This window comes from Myripristis murdjan, chromosome 5, assembly GCF_902150065.1.
Source record: "Myripristis murdjan chromosome 5, fMyrMur1.1, whole genome shotgun sequence".
NCBI classification, from domain to species: domain Eukaryota; kingdom Metazoa; phylum Chordata; class Actinopteri; order Holocentriformes; family Holocentridae; genus Myripristis; species Myripristis murdjan.
Window position 1 is genome coordinate 7,223,820 of NC_043984.1, and position 21,849 is coordinate 7,245,668.

At 41.4% G+C, this 21,849-nt stretch overlaps 3 protein-coding genes across 3 annotated transcripts; 1 reads left to right on the top strand and 2 right to left on the bottom strand.

The window, feature by feature from the left end:
• Window positions 1-352: 352 nt before the first annotated feature.
• On the top strand, window positions 353-7,952 carry eif6 (eukaryotic translation initiation factor 6). Its single transcript, XM_030050622.1, has 7 exons — window positions 353-474; window positions 758-894; window positions 2,685-2,770; window positions 3,225-3,400; window positions 3,542-3,718; window positions 4,046-4,230; window positions 6,342-7,952. Exons 2-7 carry the CDS (start codon window positions 788-790, stop codon window positions 6,349-6,351), a joined length of 741 nt encoding a protein of 246 aa, XP_029906482.1. The 5' UTR covers window positions 353-474; window positions 758-787; the 3' UTR covers window positions 6,352-7,952.
• A 702-nt stretch (window positions 7,953-8,654) lies between these two features.
• map1lc3a (microtubule-associated protein 1 light chain 3 alpha) lies at window positions 8,655-18,367 on the bottom strand. The gene is made up of 4 exons (XM_030050624.1): window positions 18,163-18,367; window positions 14,858-14,913; window positions 13,912-14,018; window positions 8,655-11,782 (listed from the first exon to the last, which is right to left on the bottom strand). Exons 1-4 carry the CDS (start codon window positions 18,200-18,202, stop codon window positions 11,620-11,622), a joined length of 366 nt encoding a protein of 121 aa, XP_029906484.1. The 5' UTR covers window positions 18,203-18,367; the 3' UTR covers window positions 8,655-11,619.
• Window positions 18,368-18,579: 212 nt separating this feature from the next.
• On the bottom strand, window positions 18,580-21,849 carry dynlrb1 (dynein, light chain, roadblock-type 1). Its single transcript, XM_030050625.1, has 4 exons — window positions 21,723-21,849; window positions 21,370-21,445; window positions 20,843-21,010; window positions 18,580-19,303 (listed from the first exon to the last, which is right to left on the bottom strand). The coding sequence occupies exons 1-4, from the start codon at window positions 21,723-21,725 to the stop codon at window positions 19,260-19,262; spliced, it is 291 nt and encodes a 96-aa protein (XP_029906485.1). The 5' UTR covers window positions 21,726-21,849; the 3' UTR covers window positions 18,580-19,259.

Consider the following 21,849-nt stretch of genomic DNA (forward strand, 5'->3'; position numbering starts at 1 on the left):
AACACAAGAATATAAGTGATGGTATAATGTCATAATAAGATCATGATTGTGAGATGAGATTGATTAGTAAAATGCAAGGTGTGGAACTGAAAAGCAAAATGAACAAAAAGATGGCTTATGATAGACCACATATATCTCTCCAGGGTTTATGCGTATGGACACACGGTCATGTTTGGCTGTTTTCATGAATATATTCTAGGAAATACATCATTAATGTGTTGTTGTTGTTGTTGTTGTTGTTGTTGTTGTTGTTGTTGTTGTTGTTGTTGTTGTGTTTTAGCTAGTGTTTTAAATATTCTAGTATGGTCTATAGTAGGTAGTGGGTTTGTTTTGTTTTTGAGGGCAAAATGTATGAATGGGCTCTGAATGAGCTTGTATGATACGTGCTACGTCATGACGCACAGCCCAAGGCGGAAGTGAACACGTGTGTTTGACGGGAAGCACGCACGTTGGGAGGCCACGAACATTTCTCAGGTAATTTTCTCTTATTTTACCGTGTTGAAGAACGCAGCAAGACTTCAAGTTTTTAAACTGTTAAACTGTAGTTTTCAGTGGATGAAACGACTGTTTGTTTGTCCTCCTGCTCGCCGCAGAGTCTCTACTAAACTTGTTGAAAGTCTCCCGAGCTAGCTAGCAGCCAGTTAGCCTCCGGTGGCCAGATTCAGCCAACTGGCATCGCTTTAAACTGATACTACTAACAAGATAACTACGTGTCGTGGTAGCCGCACATGTATTAACACAATTTCTGTCGTTTCAGGACCAGAAGTCACCGTGTCTGTAGATCACCATGGCTGTGAGAGCGGCGTTTGAGAAAAACAACGAGATCGGCTGCTTCGCCAAGCTGACCAACACCTACTGCCTGGTGGCTATCGGCGGCTCGGAGGGCTTCTACAGGTGAAGGGAGCCTCGGGAACAGCATGAGCTGCGTGATATGAGGGAGAGATTATTTTAGGCAGCCGCATGACCTTGGCTCACCGGGGTTATGTTACGTTAGTCTTGTGCCAGAGCAGCCTCAGTAACGTTAGGTTAGTTAGCTGCTCGGGACAGTTAACCTGAGCTGCCCCGGCTGATGTCACCCCGGTGCAATCTGCTGCTGAGCTGCCACGGTTTTATTTTTATTTTTTTACTCTTATTTTTATTTCAGGTTTTGTATAAAGTTTTTGTTCTGTTTTATTCTTTAATTTAAATTTATTTTTATTCTTATTTTATTTTTTTTTACATTTATTATTAATATTTTATTGATTTAATATGATATGACCCCAAACTGGTCAGGGCCAGACATCACACAGGAACAACAGTAGACTACACAAAACATGCCTCTCAACACTAGGAGAGAAATATATATCTTTAGAAAATGAAACACAACTAACAAAATACTTAAAAATTGGCTCAATACAAAGAATACAAGACAAAAGAAAAAGTTTTGCATACCCTATGAGTAATAAAAGATAAATTACAGAATATCTATAGACCGTTCACCTTTGAACCTTTGCATAGATTATATGTATAATTAAATATATCTTCAAAGTATGTATAGAAATAAGTATGTATAGAATAGAATATGTAAAATACATGTATAGTCATTAGTGTTTAGTGTTACCATGTACAATGTTACATAGCTGATAAAACATGACTCAGGCATTTTATGAAGGGTTAGAATTTCATAACTGATCAACCAAGCAGCGCTATAAAATTGATACACACACTTCTCCACTGCCATCCACAGTTTGTTGCTTTATTGGTTTATCGGTTTATTAGTCTGTTGTGGTTGAAAAGCACTGTGGGAGCAAGAGGTAAAGCAGTTCCCAAAGTTGAGATTATGCTGAGAAATGCCTTGTGTTTGGATGGATGACTAAGGCCTTGTTCAGACTGCCAGCCCAGATCTGTTTTTTTGTCACATCCAGATCGTATCCAGATTGATTTGAAGTCTGGAAATCAAAAAATCACATGAAATGTGAATTTTTTTTTTGCAAGTTGGATCTAAATCACATCTGGAGGTGGTTTGAAATGCAGTTCCAATTGGATTTGTACAGATGTGTCTCAGCCCGGATGCTCTGAATCTTGAATAGGATTTCAAAGTGTCTTTTACGTCACTGTCAACGTGACACACAACGACAACGTCAAACCCAGAGGGAGCTGTATCAGAGCGGCTGTTACTAGCAGAGCTCTGGAGGACAACACAGAACAGCAGCTACTGAAATCATCTGTCTGCCGGCAGCTTCTGGACATTTCTCCTGCTTCCGCGTTGGAAAGCTGCATCACCAGCGCACATAGATACTGACGCCTATGTTGTTACCATAGCAACCCATGCAGATAGGTTGGTGATGTCTGGACACAGAAATCCGATCACTTGTAAATAACAGTGTGGACAGTCTGTCTTAAAGATGTGATTCGAGAAACAAAGATTTGCCTGCAGTCAGAACAAGGCCTCAGGGATGGGTGGCTTCAGAGACAGCAACATGCTTCTGGGTCACCTCAGAATATCAAGGAGCACCTTGTTGACCCCTGTTGGTCAATGAAGCCTGCTATTACTAATGTCAGGTGGTAGTTTGCTGCGTCCATTGCTAAGACAGTGGAGAAAAGGAGGTGAAATCCTTGCTGGCATCTGGTGGCGAGTTAAACAGGAACTTGTTTTCCATCCAGTGCTGAGGTGCTAAGGCTGTTTGTGTTTTGTGTGATGCCAGTGTGTTTGAAGGGGAACTGTCAGAAACCATCCCAGTGGTTCACGCCTCCATAGCAGGCTGCCGCATCATCGGGCGGATGTGTGTGGGTGAGTATTGCTCCAGAGCACGCAAACACGCACATTCACTCACAAACACGTACATACTCATTGTTTGTTGTCAGATCTCTGTCCTACTTCATCTCGCTTCTCCAAGAAAGTCATCATTAGCTTGTTGATGTTCTATTGCAGTGTCCCTCTCCCATCCCATGCTCAGTTTCACTCTTTTCTCATTTATTTCCTCTATTTAAATTCACAGCTCCACAGTTTTCTCTCCTGCTTTCACTCTTGGCGTTCTTCAGTGAAAACACAACAGACATGACACAAAAGAGCCATCACTGACGTTCACTCAGTTTCTTAAATGGCCAATTAAATTGTTTTATTCACTGTGAATTTTCAGAGTACATGATAAGAGAGCCACCCCATCCTCCTTTACTTCACATGCTGTTTTTTGTGCTCCTGATTACATCCCTTGTTTTTTTCCTTCTTTTTGTCCTCCAATCAGGTAACCGCCACGGCCTTTTGGTGCCTAACAACACGACAGACCAGGAGTTGCAGCACATCAGAAACTGCCTTCCAGAGGCAGTGAAGATCCAGCGAGTAGAGGAGCGGCTATCTGCCCTGGGCAACGTCATCGCCTGCAACGACTATGTAGCACTGGTCCACCCCGACCTCGACAGGGTGAGGGAGACGCACACGTTTAACCTTTTCAGCTGACATCTCCTCGATGCACCTGCTGTCTTCCACTCTGTTTTCACCAGGATGGCAACTGAAGTTCTACATCTTCCATTTCTGTCTGTCCTTTCCTCCTTTGCCTCACAGGAGACAGAGGAGATCCTGGCAGACACACTGAAGGTAGAGGTTTTCCGTCAGACGGTGGCCGAGCAGGTCCTGGTGGGCTCCTACTGCACCTTCAGCAACCAGGGAGGCCTCGTCCACCCCAAGACCTCCATAGAAGACCAGGACGAGCTGTCGTCGCTGCTCCAAGTTCCTCTAGTGGTGAGTGATGGGAGTGTGTGTCGTGATATATTCATTCATTCATTATTGGTTTGGCAAACAGGATGTTGTTTTTGTTTGTTGGTTTTTGTTTTAATAATGCTGCTGCAAAAATTTCAGTTAAATGGTGCGTCACAGTGTTATGTGTCACAGACATATATTACAGTATTTCCATGAGCGTAATGCAGACACAGAGGGTTTAGAACAAATTCAATGACAGAGAATGGCAAAACAGACATGTACCTGAATGAAAATGTTAGCAAATACAGGGAAACGGAGCAGGCAGTTAGTGTGCTTCTTAATGAACCTGCCCCCCCGCCCCCCCTCCAGGCTGGCACAGTTAATCGGGGCAGCGAGGTGATCGCGGCAGGGATGGTGGTCAACGACTGGTGTGCGTTCTGCGGTCTGGACACCACCAGCGCCGAGCTGTCCGTCATCGAGAGCATCTTCAGACTGAGCGACACGGCACAGCCCTCCGCCATCGCCACGACCATGAGAGACTCACTGATCGACAGGTGACTCATAAACAAACACGCACACACACAAACACACGGTTTAGTGCCATTAGCGTATACAGAGATGATATCTGGTCACTGGGGGAATAAAAATCCAGAATTTGACTTTTTTTTTCATTGTTCTCGTTTGTTATATTTTCTTACTTGTTATATATTGACTTCATCTGTTTTTTTCTGTTTTAATGTCTGTTAACCCATTTTGCTACATTCTTAGTTGGGCTTGGGCATTTGCATGGACCTCATGATGCAGTTTTATCGTGATACATTGTAGTACTTTATGGAGTTGGCTGAAATGTATCAAAGATCTTAAAATGCAACCTAGTGCAATAGCAATAATAGTAATAGTAATAACAATACATTTTAATTTGTACACCAGTTGAAATATACAACATTTGATAATTCATGTGAAAAACTGATTTAATTTGGATTTATTTTTTACAGAATTGGCTAATATGTAGTTGGTTAATATAGTGCATTAAAATGAATATGCCATCACCCCATATGAAAATGACATGCATAAAAAAAAAACCAATACAAGGTGCATGAAGATCGATTATAATATTGGGAAAAATATCACGAAACTCAGCTGCATGGATTGATGTTTTTTTTTTCTGCAGCTGTGGCTTTTATATATTTCACACTGTTAACTGCTGTTAATGTCCACCACAGGGACAATCAGTTTCTAATATAATCTAGAGTTTCTAATATAATCTAGAATTGTTGCTAAATTAACTTTGGAATAGTTTTGTGTAACTGTACTAACTTCAGATGTTTCTCATCCATCTGGCTGTTCAAGCAGCATGAAATAATTATTTGCACCAGCTCTCTAATCCACATCTCGTTCTTTTACACACAGACAAATTATTGTAACACCTAACCTTAGCAAGACTTGTGTGCTTACAGATTCACAGTGACTCATCACTACGTGTCGTCACACACTCTCTCACTTGCATGCCGACTCACAAAAATACTGTATAAAATTAGCATTTGTGACGCTTTCTCCTTTCTCACAAGCTCGTCTCCACAAGCTGTCCATTTAATAACCACTCACCACACTGGAGATGCGGTTTATTTTAACCATGTACACACATCCAGTACACAGACCTCACACACTCAACTCAGTGCAGCTACGGTCGAGACACACACACATTTCGGTGTCCAGACTGCCCACATTTCCCACCCCATCATCCTGTGTCAACCACAGATATGAAGGTTGAAAGGCACCCGCTGTCTGTGACCTCTAGTGGTGCTGCAGCGCTCTGGGTCTCTGTGCTGTTTACATGACATGTCCTCCCAGCAGGGGGGCACTGATTACACATGCTGCTATAAACAATACAACGTTCCCAACACTCCCCAATAAGGCTTAGTAGAAGTCATTTGAGGTAGGAAAGGCACTCAGTCAGTATTAGGTCTGATTTTGAGCAAAATTAAGTGTTTTCACAGGGAAGACTCTTTTGGGTACAAATGGTTTGTATGCATGATGGAAGGGGTTAAATGAGATCAAAGAAGGAATATTTGCGTGCATTTGTGTTTGCACCACCTGACATTTTGACTTTGGAGCACCAAAACTCCAAAAGTAAGAATGAATTTAAATCATGAAATTGATATTGTAGAATAATTGAAATAGGGCATTTATTTCTTTTAGTGACAGATTTGGGCATTTGCAAAGTGTTATTTTGGAATAATTTGAAAGTTATGTTGATTACCAGCATGTGTAAGAGGTCACCCCCACGTTCATGACATGTTGGAAGTACATGCAATGCTGGGGTAGGCAACCATGTGCCATGGAGAGCCGGGAGGTTGTAGGTTTTCAGTCCAACCCAAAACTCCACCAGCTGATTTCACTGACTAGTTCCTCCTCTCTGCCTGAAGGTGAGGTCATCAGTGACATCACCTGGTGGAGTTTTGGGTTGAAATGAAAAGCTGCAGCCTCTCGGCTCTCCATGGCACATGGTTGCCAACCCCTGATGCAGTGTAAACAAGAGACCCTGTGCACTGTAGTGCCCCTAGAGGACAAAAACTACATTTAGTATCTTTTAGAAAGCGAGACACAGTCCAAACAGTTTCCTCACAACTTCAACTCTCTCCTCTCCCCCTCCTCTTCCCCTCAGCCTGACATAAGCCGTCTGCCCGGCGTCCCACCGTTGAGGAGCTCTGCTGCGGTGCATCGAGGCCGACAAGCTGCTAGACCATCTTCCTGACATCAGACACCTCCTTCCACACAAACGGTTTGCTTTCACTTGAAGCCACAGCTTCTGTCTGCGGACAGTTTATGGCAACCATTTTGTGTCCAATGTCAGTTTGAAGCTTAACACGGTTTCCTCCAGTAACCTCACAAATAAATTAAACATTTTTCACATTTTTTTAACCAGACAACAAGGTGTACCAACTGATTTCTGGCAGTTGAAACGGGCGCAGCTGTAACCTCATTTTGACTGGGACTGGAGGTAATCAGACATCAGTTTTAGTGCAGGACTGCTGTTATTGAGGCGATACTGTTGCTGGAGGAGTTTGCTTTAATTGGGGATGGAAATGGTTCAAGTGAAAGCAACCCAGCTTCTGAGACTGCATTTACACAGGAGTGGAAGAATCTGATGTTGAATGCTTTTTTGCACAAATGTGGCTTCAACCCTGGCCTGTTTTTCTGCACAGCTAGAAAGATGCGGAGCCTGTGCCAAAAAGAATTGGAAATCAGATTCATTCCCGTGCCTGTGTCCATTCAGTCGAAATGACTAGCAGCTGCCATTGGTAGACAATCTGTGTAACTCTGTCAATGGCAGTCTGTGCCACAGATAAAAATCTTAATGCTGAAAACTGATGGGAAACTGGACCCTGGTTTGCTGAATCACTTCCCTGAAGGCACAGGGCAACTTCCTGGTCAACACTGATGGGCAACAGCACCCAGGCATTTCTCACAGCTTTGTTGCTTTACTCACTTAAAATCAGCCATGAAATCCTTTGAAGAGATTTTTCATCCTGTCTCACTTTGATGCCTACAGCCGAGCGATTCCCATCTACATTGGCCCTCACAAATTGTCAAGTGTATCACCACCGTAAAGGGTCATTACACTCCGAAAGTCAGCTTGAGTCAGATGCTTTCAGACCTCAGACACCAACTGTGGAAGTCCCTAACCCACTACTACATCTTAATTATAAGACGACATGATCTAACAAAAACATGAAAAGATGTGTGAAAAAAAGATAATTGAGGGCACAGGATATGCATGCAGTTGCATGTTAGCATTTAACTGATGCTCATTTTCTCTGGTACTTCATCTGAACACAGTAATGTTTTTTACTTGTCCTTTTTCAGGTCTGAAAGCACCTGACAGTTTTAATATTGGAGTGTGCAGCAAACTGACAGTAACAATATATGGAGGTAGAGTCTAATTTAATTGTCACTGCTATTGTATGAAAGGCTTACATGAAACGCTTCTCTGTAAAAGAGGGAGGACAAAAAAAAACTTGGGAGGAAAAAATGTCAGTTCGAAAAATCAGGAAATTAAACAGCAGAGATGATTTTCACAAGCTGTGTGAAAAGAAAGCATTGTGAAAAGTGGAAAATGTACAATATTTTTTACTTCATTCTTCTTGTGTGATTGCCAACTGTAAGAAATGAAGCCTTACCTGGTGAACTCTTGGTGAAGATTTCTGAGGGGACGACACCTGTCCTTTTGCCTCTGTCTTGTATAATAAAAGCAGATCACCCAGTTTTTACCCGAGCATCCTTTGTGTGAGGTTATTGCAATATATTGTCTGATAAAGTTACCTGGATCAGAATTCAGTTTATCACTAAGTAGTAATGTTATCTGTTAAACTGCTGCAGAAGGGTTATGACATGTAGATCTTTTATCAATAGCCAATATTGACAGTAAAACCACGCATGGATTATCCTGATCTGCGGTAAATGCACACGCTCTCTCATCCAGGTGACTCACTGGTGGTCTCTAGCACCCTCTACTGCCACATGCAGTGGACATGATTGGTAAAGTTCATTTAAAAGATGTGTGCATGCAAGGGTGATAGAGAGCTCGGTTCAACATAATCCACTGTTTACCTCACGGACAAACATCTTTGAATGTTTCTGGCTTTGAGTCTTTTGAAGAGTGTCTGCATCTCATTAAAGTGTAATTCCAGCCAATTCTGACCTGGACCTGATTCCACCAGTTGGTCCAGAGGAGCCAATGGATTCCAAAATGACCCCCAAATGCACCCAAAGCATCTTCTTTAAATACATGGCTCGCTCTGTGATGGGACATGTATTGGAACTGTATTTTAAAAATGCCTACATATAAAATGAGCAAAAAGTAGATAGGGCGTGGTTTCTTAAAATAACTACAGAAGCATGTATTGAGTGCTAATTCTGTATTAGAGCCTCACTATATCTGCAATCAGTGCAAAGCATTGAGCAATGACAAGGAAAATGTTTTCAAGGCAACATTTTTTTATTGGCAAATGCTGGAAATAAAGTTGTAGCAATGCATCTATGTACACCCCTCCAAATAGTGACAATGTCAGAAAGCCTAAAGAAAACACACTTTTTAGTAAGGATTGATTAAATGATCGTTTATACGCACACATTTTTTTTTGTTGTTGTTGCAAACATACATATTTTCAGTTTTTGGTTTTGGAAACATCTAAAAAGACATTTTTTTCTTACATTTTTAAATAAAACAATTATACCTATTGCATAAAATCAATATACATTTATAAAAAAAGAAAATGTCAAGAAAGAAACATGCAAGGTAGTGCATCACAACCTTTTTTTGTATCTAGAAAGTCTTTTTAAACAAAGGCAGACAGGCAAACATACAGATACAGAGCAGTGCCCTAGAGAAGAGTGGAGCAGATAGAAAAAGAATAATTATGTTATATAGATACAGTAATTAAATTCCTAAAAAAATTCAATGCCAAGGTTTGTTTTTAATATTTGTATTAATTTAATATATGTGCAAAAGAAGCTCATTCATTTCCTACATTAAATACCTTTTTTTAATGTATATATATCCCTAATGCTCAACTGGATACTACCAAAACAACACACGCTGCAATCTTACAAGCTCTCCGACATGGGGCAGGGAGGGGCACATCGCCCTCACAGGAGTCTCACACTGGGGATACAACTCAAGTGCAGCGGCTTATTTTACCCACCTCAGGGTGAAAAGCATTACTGCGATTTGATATCCTGACTGGTTTCCATTACTGCCAAGAGCAGGCTGCATCACCTTTGCTCAAAATACAAAACAGGATATTTTAGGCTTTTAACCGCGCCACCCAAATGTGCCTCTGCTTGTAACCCTGTGTTTACATCCTGTGGCATCAATGTCCCCTCATTTCCTGCTAAACGAGAGCACTCGGTTTCAAGGTAAATGCTTACTGCCCAATGTTTCCCTTGTTTGCTGGACTTGCATTTTGATTTTGTTTCAGAGGAACAGGTGGATTTAGTCCTTCAGGGGAGCGGCGTGTTTTGAACATACCACCTTTCTTGCAAACAAGGACAAGAAGCATTTAACTTGGAAGCCCTGCTTCCCCGATGTCACCACTCAAACATGGCTGCCTAAAATCTACTGGATACGTCTTTAAAGGGATAGTTCAACCATTTCGAAAAATAGTTTTTTTTTTCACTTCCCTCCTAGCTGTTCTGTAGGACAGTAGTGGTGCTATATGAGTGCTGGATACTGACTGGATGCTCCAGGAGGCTAACAGTTAGCATTTGGAGCATCCATCCAGTATCCAGCACTCAGCAACAATGACAGGAAGATAGCAGCACTACTGTCCTACAGAACAGCAAGAGGTGGAAGTGAAGTTATATCACATTTTCCAAAATGGGTGAAGTATCCCTTTAATCTGCTTCACCTGATTGATTGGTTAATGAGACAATAAGATGTATGAAGGAGTGAATGTGGGAGAGCCTTGAGCAGGAGGACTGACAGGTGAACTGGTGATTCTACAGATGTACTGTGCTTACAGGACAAAGACACACAAACATGGCAGTGGCCTGAAAAGTGGCCGCTGAGGCTGAAGCAGGGCACGACTAGCAGAATTCAACCTCTCGGCGATGGCTGTGAGTGTGCTGCTGACTTGCCGGCCGAGGGCCAAACTCAGCAGTACGTGGCTACGGGTGCTAAGCTAACTTTCCCTCCTTGACTGAGCACTATTAGTAGCTACAGTAGCTGTTATCAAGGAAGAGAGTGAAGTGTCTGGCAAGGCAATGTTAGGACAGATGACATACGATGAATAGCGCTAGCTAACACTGCTACAGCTCCTCTGTGTAGTGTCTTTCATGGTGTGGGAATCTGCAAGAGCATCACGGGGGATAGAGTATTGCACGTGAGATTACTGTAAATAATGTGTACCGTGATTACAGTATTTTTTCAGCCCGATTGTCAGCTCAGTGGTAGCCAGCAGTGAGTTGGCTAGGTGAGAATCAGGCTAACTAGAAAAAAATGCACTATTAAACAAAACCAGATATATGACACAAACTAAACTACGTCTAATACCTCAAACAAAAAGACAATAATTATAAAAACAAAAACGTGAGTTAAAAAAATAGAATCAAAAAGGTAGAACAGTCACTAACAATATCTTGTAGCTTGCACGTCCGTTGTTGCCGTGATGATGACTGATGAGCACAACAGTTTACTGGATAGTTATGAAGCTAACTGTGCCGTGTTTCCATCTGCGTACATATCGGAGGGTATAATACCAAGCAGTATCAGTGACTCTATCAGCCAAGCTTCAAATTACATCGTCAACTCCAATGTCTGCCTCGCAAGCAGCTGACTGGTTTTAAGGTTTGCCTTTTTTCTTTGCCTTTTTGTGGGGGCAGACAAAAAACTGTATCAATAGTGCTATAATGAATGTTTACAGCCAGCTTCCAAGGTCACTGGTTGGTTTGTGTACCCCCTCAGATCAGAGAGCACAGCTGTAAGTGGGACCAAAGGAACAAGAAAGGACAGAATTAGACCCAGAACCATCGGAGTTCTGTTACCGAAACACAACTCTACCTGTGAGGCGGGGAAAACACATGACATGTCCTCTGGTGTTTGTAGCTAGTGTATGTACTGACCGATATGAGGAAGGCGCTCGGCTGCAACAAAGAGAGGGAGAGAGAGAAAGAGAGGGGGATATGGGGAGAGTTGGTATCTGTCACGTAGACTTATGTTTCTGACAGGCAATGAAGCGGAGAGGCCCTGGTGTCTGGTGGCTTCTAGCTTAGGGATTAGAGGGGGAAAAGATTGGTTCTGTGATTCTTAACTCCTTCCTCTGTCGCCAAATACCCCCCCTTTCCCCTGGAGCTCCCCCTCTCCTCTCCTCTCCTCTCCTAGCACCTGAAGATGTCCTGCCTCCCCGTCCTCCACTCTCTCCTCCTCCAGCCCCCCCCTCCCTCTAGCAGCCAAAGGTCTCCTGCGAGGCGTACACCATGTAGAGGAAGCCGTCCTCATCCCTCTCCTGCTCGTAGATCTCTGAGATGGCCGTGGACACTGACACCATGCTGTGCTGGTTGACCAGCAGGAAGAAGGCCTGCGTGGGGTTCAGCTGCAGACGACGCCTGAGGGGGGGTGAGACGGGAGAGAAGTGGGAGCGTTACTATTTCTGGATCAAATGCTGCATCATTTATGCACATTTGGACCTACCTGGAAACTACAAAGCACCCCCTCCCTCCCTCCCTACCGCATTCCTTCTGTCCCTGCCATCCACCCATGTTGTATTTATGCACTTCTCCACTTGCAGAACTCAGAGTAGACATCATTTTTACCCTCCTCTTTTCATTTGGACACATCATTCCTGTTCAGTTTTAATGGAGTTAAAACATCTCCCTGCTTTTCTTCCACCATTCTCATGTTTTCTCAAGTTTTAAATCATACTTTTCATATTTTTATATTTTCATATTGCCATTTTAATCACATCCCTGAAAGGTGGAGGTTACAGACACATTCATTACTGTTAGCATGACTTAGCTAAAGATGTTTCTTTAAAAGCACACCCATGCTACTAGCTTAAATAACAAGGTAAGGCTGCAACACAGAAGATTACCTCATTTTTCTCATTGAAAACCTATATATAGATTCAGCCCAAATGAAATTATGTGTACTTCTCTGCCCACAGGAAGCAACAAAGTGAGACTTTAGAGTGAAAAATAAAGTATGCCCTAAACAGCAGTGAGTGAACCCTCCATCCAGGGAACACTGAACAGAACCTGCTTAACCCTAACCCCACCACCACCCACCCCTTCAAAATGAGTACAGGGTCAAAGCAGAACAAGTTACTGCCTTTATTCAAATCCAGCAGTAGAGAAAAGGCTGGGCAAAGCCTTGTGCTGGTATCTACTTAACTGAAAAAAAAACCAACAACAAGTACTTCTGAATCAAATGCAGGGCAGAATCAGCAGACATATACAAACTACAACCTGGGACCTTCTGAAGAAAGGCTGCATTAAAATCACAATACATTAATCTATAATACTCACTGTACAAAAAAAATCTAAATTACTGGGACTGCGTCTCCATTATGAAACTGCTCACTGAATGGTAATTTTAATTACTCTCTTAATGAACCTTGCTCTTTTTCAAGGAGGCTAAATTGGATTGATGCAGAGTGTGTGTGGAAGGCTTTTCAATCTCCAAATTAACACTTGCTTAACTAGATGTGTACTTTACATAACCTCCCATATATATATATATATTTATATTCATACAGTTTCAAATTAGATTTTTAACATTTCCTTGTTTTTCATCAATTTGAATTTAGATATTTTTCAAAACGAAACCGTACAAGACAATACCATTTGTAAGGTAGCATAGTAAGAAAGGTCACTTTTAAGAATGTTAGCTGGGGAAAGTTTACCTTAATGACAGGAAGATAGCACCACTACTGTCCTACACTGTTGTTACTGTCCAACTGCTGAGGGGAAATCAAATAATATCATTCTTTCAAAATGGTCAAACTATCCCTTTAAGTAATCTATGAACTTTAGGACTTGAAATGCAACAGCATTGATATGCTCATCGTACACAGGTCTCTGGCACAGCGCCCCCCCCCCTTCTGCACCTCGTCCATCCCGTCGCCTGAGCTACAGTGGCCCACACCCGACATGAGCAACAGTGTCACACAGAAACTGAAACTCTAGTGGATGGGAAGTTTCATTTCAAAACAGAATCCAGGCAGGAAAGAGAGTTTTCACTTTTTGGGGAAAGAAAATCTCAGCAGCTGCTGAAGTTATGGTTGAGTCACTGGTATTGATTAACGTCCCTATCAGCCCCCTGCAGATCTATTATGGTCATTTTGTGCTAGAGGGCCGTAAAATTTGTACTTACTGCCCCATTAACCTACAATTGGAGGTTTAGTGTTCCTCGACGGATTCACCCTTCTTTCATTTGTGATGCAGTGTTCAGACTCGTAAACAAGCTGGTCAATGGCAGCTGGAGAAACGCGACACTCAAAGTGGTTAAGCAAGCCTGCCAAACACACGTGCATGCACACACATACACACACAGCATACACTTACACCTGCTCAATTCAGAAATACCAGTGCAGACAGCCATGCTCACACACAAATACTTTATGTGCAACACCAAAGACACTCCTCAGTGAACTTTACCAAGACACTCCATGTTATTATCAGTCAAGGCAGAACTGGTTGCGGCAGGTATAGACTTTTATATGCATGGGTGTGTTTACCTGATGATCTTGACCAGCTCACTCATGTTGACATGGTCAGGTACCAGGAACTTGGTCTTGTCCAGAACAGGGAGCTGCTTCTCTCCCTTATACCTCTCAATAATCACCTGGGGGTGGGGGTAGAACAGGTAAGACAACATAACATAAATACGTCTCCCATATATTAGTTTTGCTGACGCCTGTCAGTGTTTGACACGAGGCTACACATGTCACATTTCGAAAATGTCAAGTGTCAACCTGTTAAAATGATATAACACATGTACTTGTTTATGGAAAGAAGTGAAACTGATATGCATATTTCCAGGCCATTACCAAGACTTTGAAACTGAAGCTGCCAATAGCTGATACTCAGCGCTAATACTAAATAAATTTTACCAATTTTGTTCCAAAAAAAGCCAAATAAATGCAGTCATTCAGCATTTACTCCAGAGTTGTATTTTTGACGTGGTTAAAAAGCCTCTCAAACAGGATTTCGACCAACATGTAACACTTAAACTCTTCACTATCTGAAATGCAGAATAATGGAATTCTTTTGGGTGTGGTGGCAGCTCTGCAGGGCGGTGTGAGACAGATTTTGCAGGCTGATGATGTCGAGTAAAATGACACGCTCACCTCCATCAGATCTGGAGTGATAGTGGCTGATGTTAAAAAACGTCAATACTGGCCTGACACACCAACAAACAAACATGCCTGGCTACCTAGCTGTTAGACACATTACAGACTATTTTGCTAAAACAAAGCTTGTACTTTTATACTGTATACACACCACACACACCATCCCTGTGTCTACATGAAAGTCTTCATACTGTATGTACATGAAACTGAATAGGCTTGGGACTATGGATCACCAGTTTACTTGAAAATATGGCCATTGTTTTGTGGTGTAAAAGAAAGTAGCACAGTGTAGTGTATTAAAACCATGTTTTAACAAGCTACAGTGGCTTACAGGGATCTTGTTGGGGTGCTGCTCACGGATCTGCTGGACCTCTTTGCATCGGTCAGCTGTGGGCAAAAAAGACAGGTAGACAATTCATAAACATGAGGCCTAAACTCAAAAACTACATTTTAAACAGATAAAAGGCAAACTTTTCCTTGCTAATACTAATAGCCATGTTTCGAAAAGTCTTTCAGCTCTTAATTGGAAATTTATTCTTGCCAAGGGAATCAGGTTCATTAAAATGTGTCTCTGCTCCAGCAGTCCTGAGACCCAAGACAAACAGGTTCCAATGGCTAATTTACAGCCTCGAACTAGGAGAAATTTGTAAACTGATGTCCAGACTTTTAGTCTTTTCAAATTCAATCAAATGTATTTAAAGTGCCAAAACAGACTCCATACAGACATGCTGAAAAACAAGTAAGAGAACAAAGTAATAAGACTTTATGACAGGTCATAAATACAGTCAAAACAAAATAGTACAGAAAAACAACAATTAAAAGCATTCAGACATAACAAATACATTTTATTAAACAGCAAACAGACCCTTTTCATAACAGCCATTTTGACATGAGTAGCATGTAAGCACAGGTGTTACTGATGACCATAGAAATTAAATCCCAATCAAATTTATATACTAATGGCATTAATGAAGGTTATAGTCCATTCAGGTCTAACAGAGCCACAATCCTGCTGTTGTTCACATTGGCTCACTGCAAAGACTCTGCTACACTTCAGTGGGACAGAACCTTCATTAATATCACCTGAGTTTACCTGCTATTTCATGTCAAAATGGCAGCTGTGGAAAAGATTTGTTTACAGGTTTACAGGTAAAAAGGACAAGACATGTTGTCTAGTTTTTTCTGATTTTTCCTGCTTTTGTTGCCAAATCCTGATGTGCTCCATGTCAGTTGGGGAGGGTGTCAACTACCACGAGTCTCCACTTATATACATGGAGTTGCCAGCAGATTTTCTGCATACATTAGGTGCCATCCCCCCCTTTGACCTGTCTCCCTCCCTTCATCTGCATCTTCCCCTCATCTGGGAAGTCAATTTCACTCAGGAATCATTATGAGATTACCATTTTTTCTTTAGGATTCAGTCAGTGGTCAGACTACTTCCTCACCAGTCAATTCTAACATTTTAGCAACATTCGAGGCATAATTGCATATAAATTGACCACGCAACCTCCCACCTCTCTAATACTGGAGTAATGATAATACTAACAATAACAGTGGTAATAATAATAATAATATTATTATTAGTAGTAGTAGTAGTAGTAGTAGTAGTAATACTATTAGTGGTATGTACTCTACACAACTGACACTTAACACTTGGGTGGGCTACTAAAATATACAACATATGATAAATCAGGTGACAAACTCACTCCAGACAATGTAATTCAAGATTCCAGTTGTTATTTACTTGCATTAAATCAATGCACGCACTTAATACAGTGCACTAAAATGCATGTCATAAAATCAAATGAAAATGAAATGCATAAATGAAACAAATCAATACAAGGGTCTGGAGAATTTCTATAGGCTACATAATATTGCTGTATAATTTTTTATATCTATCAATCACTGTTTTTTGCTATTAACATTTCTGTCCTTTGCTTTGGAAAGAACGCAGTCTGTTGCAAACATCTTCTGTAAGAAGCAATCCATGCGTACACTTTGATTCTTTGTGTGTGGTAACTCAATCTACATATTTAATAACTTTGCATAGAATTTGTATGTGCAAGTCTCCCTTTCTTCCTTCAGCAGTCCTCTCTGTCCATCACAGGCTTGATGTTTGTGATGTTTTTACTTCCTTGTTATCTGGGTTTACAACAGACCCTGCTCTTTCTTTGGTTAAGAATAGCCTACTGCCCCACTTCAGAAAAACCTGGGCTTTTTCCAGCGCTGGCAAGTCCAAAGCTCAAATGACATCGAGGCGTGCCTGTGAAAGGTTCTTTTGTGTAATTCTTAGAGTATTTTCCTTCCTAAGCTAAGTAAGATGCTGAGTGCCCCACCCTTGCTGTTTCGAGGATATGGGTCTGCTTATAAACAAAAAATGTCTGCGGCCATTCTGCTCACCAGAAAGCCACTAATCAGCCATTTGTGTCTTGTACTTGAGATAATGCCCTTCCTAGGCTTTGCATCAAAACAGCTCAACCTCTTTAAAAATACAAAGTTTAGGTCTCTCTCTTTTTCTCACACTTTGAAAACTTTAGTTTGAAAACTGATTAGTTAATGTTTCCTTGACAGGACCTAAACCAGATCACATCTTCATTATTTTGCCACATTTCTGAAAACATATTTCTGAGTAGGTCACCAGCTCTGGAGACATTGCTGTATACCTGACATTGACCTGCAGTCACATCTGTTTATGGGCTTCCACAGTTGTGTAATATCTGAGTAATGTGTGCCAAAGCAGCACAGACTGCACCGACAAACAGTCCACAAACCAATGTCATGATGCCTTTCACCCAAGTGCTGATGAAATACATAGTAAAACAGGCTGACTACAGCCACAAGCCAAAGCCAGGGGGGGTCGGTCAGTGTGCAGCATTCTCACTTAATGAGTGTGTACCATGCTATTCCTAACTGTGGTCATCAAGTAACATTGTCAGGAGATCACACTAAACGAATCGACCCAGTGACAGGACTATTTATTTTTCTAGCCGTTGGTTAAGCCACATTTCTCTCTTTGGTGACATTATGCAATGGACTGATTGTTGGCTCCTCCCTTCCCAACATAGAGCAGTCGTTTGGCATCAAATTACAACATAATTCACAGAACACGTGTACTGGCGAAATGTGTCAGCACAAGTTGTTTTCCTTTTGAGCTGAAACGTAAACTAACCATAGAGTCAGCTAGCTGTCCAGCTGGCAGACTGCTTGTAATCACCGGCCTAGCTAGCTACAAGGCTAATGTGATAATGACCCAGATGGCCTTTTAACATTAGCAGTCAGCGGGGTAAAGGCCTTTTCGGTGCTGGCTGTACGGCAATAGCCCATCTACAGCAGTGCTGTTATTGACAATATTTTTCCACCCTTTACTTCCATAGAATTACGGCAAAATAATAATAAAATATACCCAACTCGAGACATGTTAACTTCTTAAGACATACACTTCGCTGACGACTGAAATTTACTCGGTTAGCTCGATTTCCTATCCATTTAGAGCATAAAGCAGTGTTTCCAGACACTGTGAAGTGAGCATGACATTACAAATGAACACAATGTACACTTGACAACGGATAAGATGAGCTGGGTCGATAGCAGGCCAGCTGGTTCGCCAGCTAGCCAACTACCTTTCTGCTTTCTTACCAAATGTCCTTCTTTGTTTGAAAGGTCTGTCGGATGGCATGTCTGTCGATGTTACTACGCCGCTATAAGACACTAAATATACAGTACAGCTGCTTCAAACGCAACTTGCTCCAAAACTAAAGCCAGGGAATAGAGCTGGGTGTTATTTGTCGACCCCCAGTCAGTCTGCTCTCTTACTGAACCCAAACAGCTCTGGACAAAGCAAGTAAACCGAGGCGCTGACGTCATCCCCTCCCTTTAAAGGGCTCTTACACCAATTCTTTCTGAACTACAAATTCAATGAGAGCAACACTAAATGTCATAAAGACACGTTTTTTAGACTGATCTACACTTTATGACACCTATTCACACAATATAATCATGTTACAACCTTTATTTGTTCTAGCAGAATGTAGTGTTATAAAGGAAACACAAGACAACATTTTCAACTTTTTATTTGTTACAAATAACCAACGCAAACTACAATGACTTGGCAAGAGCAGGGAAATGTTTGTAGTGTGGAGCTCGCTGCTCACCAAAGAAACACTTCAACAGCTGTTGCCAACACAACAATAAATAAAAATCCTAAATTTTCAAATGTTCAGTTAAATTAAAACTGACACAAGCACTTCATGTGTTCAGACTTAAAGATGTGTTTCTTTGTGTTTGCTGTGCACTCTGCACACGTACACACTGGTCCAGCTTTACAGTTCTGACTTCAGCCATGGGCATTTTAGACATGCATGCATTTCTTATGTCTATCTTGCAAGACAATATATCCCAAGCTACCTTTGCTACAGAGTGACATGTTGCAAAGTAGACAGTCACAGAGGAGACATAAATGGAATGCTAATACATGAAAAAAAAAAAAAAAAAAAGTCCAGTACCAAACCGACTGACTGTCGCATGGTTCAGACGTCTTGAATGAGGGACAGAGTTTTGTCACTCCAACTGCACAGAACCAATTTCATATACCTTGCCTTTACTTCCTTGTACAGTAAGTGCATAAAAGAGCTTCTACTAAAGTGGAATTTTTCATAAAGCGAAACAAAGCTAAACATATGGCTGTTGAGAGACAGATAAAGACAAAAATTAAATGGTTGATGGGTCCTTCTGGTTCAGTCTGAGGGGTTCTGGATGACGATCAAGAAGTAGTCCTTATCTGTGAAGGAGAGGGCAGGATATTTACATAAAAATCAGGTTCCGGATTCAAACTGAACTTCAGAGTTTAAACACAGTCAGATTAATTGTAATGGCTTCAAAACTATGAACAAAGATTTTGCACCATATTTTGATTTGTGTATAACAAAATCACCAGCAGATCTCAAACACAGAGTGGTCATAAAATGCTGAATCTTCCCTGATTGCTGACTGTAGTAAACTGCAATGCAGAGGCTATAAACACGACCTCATGTTTTTCCAGGGGGCAGTGAGAGCTTCTCGTGTGTGACTGCTGCCTGACTGCAATCTACTGAAACAGCCAGCGCTGGAGAATGACTTTTACCGACAACTGAAGAGCAAAAACACTCTTGTTGATTGATTTTTGCCTTTGACTGACAAGATTAGATGAACGGGGCTTGCTCTGTCACACTCTCTCCACAAGTTTCACATCATATCACTCTAAGGTGGAGGACTGAAATCCTCAAAAATCTCAAAGTGTCACAACTCTTGATTTGTTTCCTCACACAAGATGAAAGAGGAGGATTTTCCCATTGACCTGTGAGGGGGTTGGGTCATCTGGAGGGAGAACAACAATATTTGGCACTTCTGGAACCCATACCTAAGTCTTAATCCAAGAATAATTCAGAGCCTTATGTGGCTCTGGCTATGTCCCATGATCTCTTCAGGGGCTAAAATACATAGATCTGCTGTGCAAAAGGTAAATGTAAGGGAGACCATGGACGAACACAGACTGAGCTTGTCCTGCATTCGACTGTCGCCTGCCCATGTTCTCCTGGTCTGGTTTCTGGTTTCCTCCCACAATTATAGAACAGACTTGGAGATATTAAACTGCCCCTGTGCATGAATGTGTTTGTCTGTGTCAGCTGCCTGCTCCAAACGTAAACAAAATATTTTAAATAATATTTTAAAATTTATTACTGCAATTTATGCTTTTTAAAAAACTGTTAATACAAGCAACAGTTTGGAAACACAAATATTTTTCCATACGCTCTCACTTTTTTACACACTTATACAGACCTAGGAATTACCAGAATCATATTCCATACTAATATTTTTTTCATTTTTCATATTTTTCCAGACAGTGTAGGAGCCCTAGAAATGTAACACTCCTCCCTTTTTAGTTTCTAGCCAGTTCAGGGGTCCAGTATTACTTTTCACTCAGGGGCTTGATGATCCCTTTCAAGTGTCCAAAATTAGCTTATTGGCTCTCCTACCAAAGATTTGTAACTATATCATTCTTTTGTTTTAACAGTCAAAATATTCTGTCACTGTACGTCCCTGTACCTTCATGCAGATCAAGTTTCAAATTCCTCAGAAATCACATTACAAAACAAGAAGGTGAGCATTCTGTTATTGTCTAAGAAAGTCAATGTGATGCAAGAATTATTATTCAGCAAAGTAAAACTTTAGGTAGGTTCAGCAAGGTTTAACGCGGTCAGGGATGCTCTTGTGGGTTTTCTGGTAGAAAAGCTGAAAACATGACTGATTTAAATAGCACCCAGTTTCTCTCTCCCCTCACCTGGAGCGATCATGATCTCATTCTTCTTGGAGCGGATGCGAAGGAAGGTGAGGTCATTCTGGGGGTCGAGGTCTCTGAGGGTGCTCCTGGCCTTCATCACCAGCTGGTGGATCAGGCCCACATACTGCACCGTGCTCGAGTTGTCCATGGTCGTCTTGATTGGGATGCCTGAGTAGGAGAAGGAGGAGAGAGAAAATGAAAGAAAAAAATCTGTGAAACAGTTCCTCTTATAAGTTTGTGATAATAACCTGAAGCGTTCTTTCTGCAGTACATAAACAGCATGTAATTGAGTGAAACTGGATTGCACTGGTTGTATCACATGGGCACAGAGAGAAAAAAAAGCAGAAGGGAAGAAGCAGCTGCATATTGGAGTTACAGTGTGCAGGCACCATTAGCTGTTTACCAGCTTCATAGCTGCATAACACTCAAAAAACAATCTGTAGAAACCATCCAGGAGTACGACTCCCTGTGAAGAAGCTGAATAACGCATTTCAAAATAAAAGTTTTTACTAAATGATGTTAGTTACCTTCTGAGTTGACAATAATGATTCCTTGCACTCCCTTCTGGCTCTGGATTCTCTTCAAAGTCTCCTCTACTTCGGCCTAGCAAACGGCAACATGAGTTAGCTTCTCACTTAGTAAACTGTAATATGACTAACGACATGGTTCAATAAGGTATTAAACAATAATGCACAGCTAACAGCTACAGTCCGTTACGGCTAACGCTAACTTGGTTGACAACGCCCTGGCTCCGAGTCATAGCATGAGCAGGCTAGCTAGCAATTTATCAAAATATCTCGTGTGAATTCATTTGCAGTAGATATGACAACAGTATCAACACAAGGTATTAAATAAGCGTTAAACAGACATAACATCTTACCATTTTCGCGATGCGTCGGGTATTTTTGCCAAAAAAAACGGTGTGTGGATTCAGCACATTAATGGTTAGCGGTTGGTTTTGTTGTTGCTACGGAAAACACAAGTTAACATCCGGGTCAGAACTCCCC

Coding starts and splice junctions, on each gene's coding strand:
- map1lc3a (XM_030050624.1), bottom strand. CDS start 18,202: ATGCCATCCGACAGACCTTTCAAACAAAGAAGGACATTTG. Junction 14,914..18,162: donor CAAACAAAGAAGGACATTTG/GTAAGAAAGCAG, acceptor TTTTGCCCACAG/CTGACCGATGCAAAGAGGTC. Junction 14,019..14,857: donor AGCACCCCAACAAGATCCCT/GTAAGCCACTGT, acceptor CCCCACCCCCAG/GTGATTATTGAGAGGTATAA.
- eif6 (XM_030050622.1), top strand. CDS start 788: ATGGCTGTGAGAGCGGCGTTTGAGAAAAACAACGAGATCGGCTGCTTC. Junction 895..2,684: donor GGCTCGGAGGGCTTCTACAG/GTGAAGGGAGCC, acceptor GTGTGATGCCAG/TGTGTTTGAAGGGGAACTGT. Junction 3,719..4,045: donor TGCTCCAAGTTCCTCTAGTG/GTGAGTGATGGG, acceptor CCCCCCCTCCAG/GCTGGCACAGTTAATCGGGG.
- dynlrb1 (XM_030050625.1), bottom strand. Junction 21,011..21,369: donor CATTATTGTCAACTCAGAAG/GTAACTAACATC, acceptor TCTCCTACTCAG/GCATCCCAATCAAGACGACC. Junction 19,304..20,842: donor TGAGATCATGATCGCTCCAG/GTGAGGGGAGAG, acceptor TCTCCTTCACAG/ATAAGGACTACTTCTTGATC.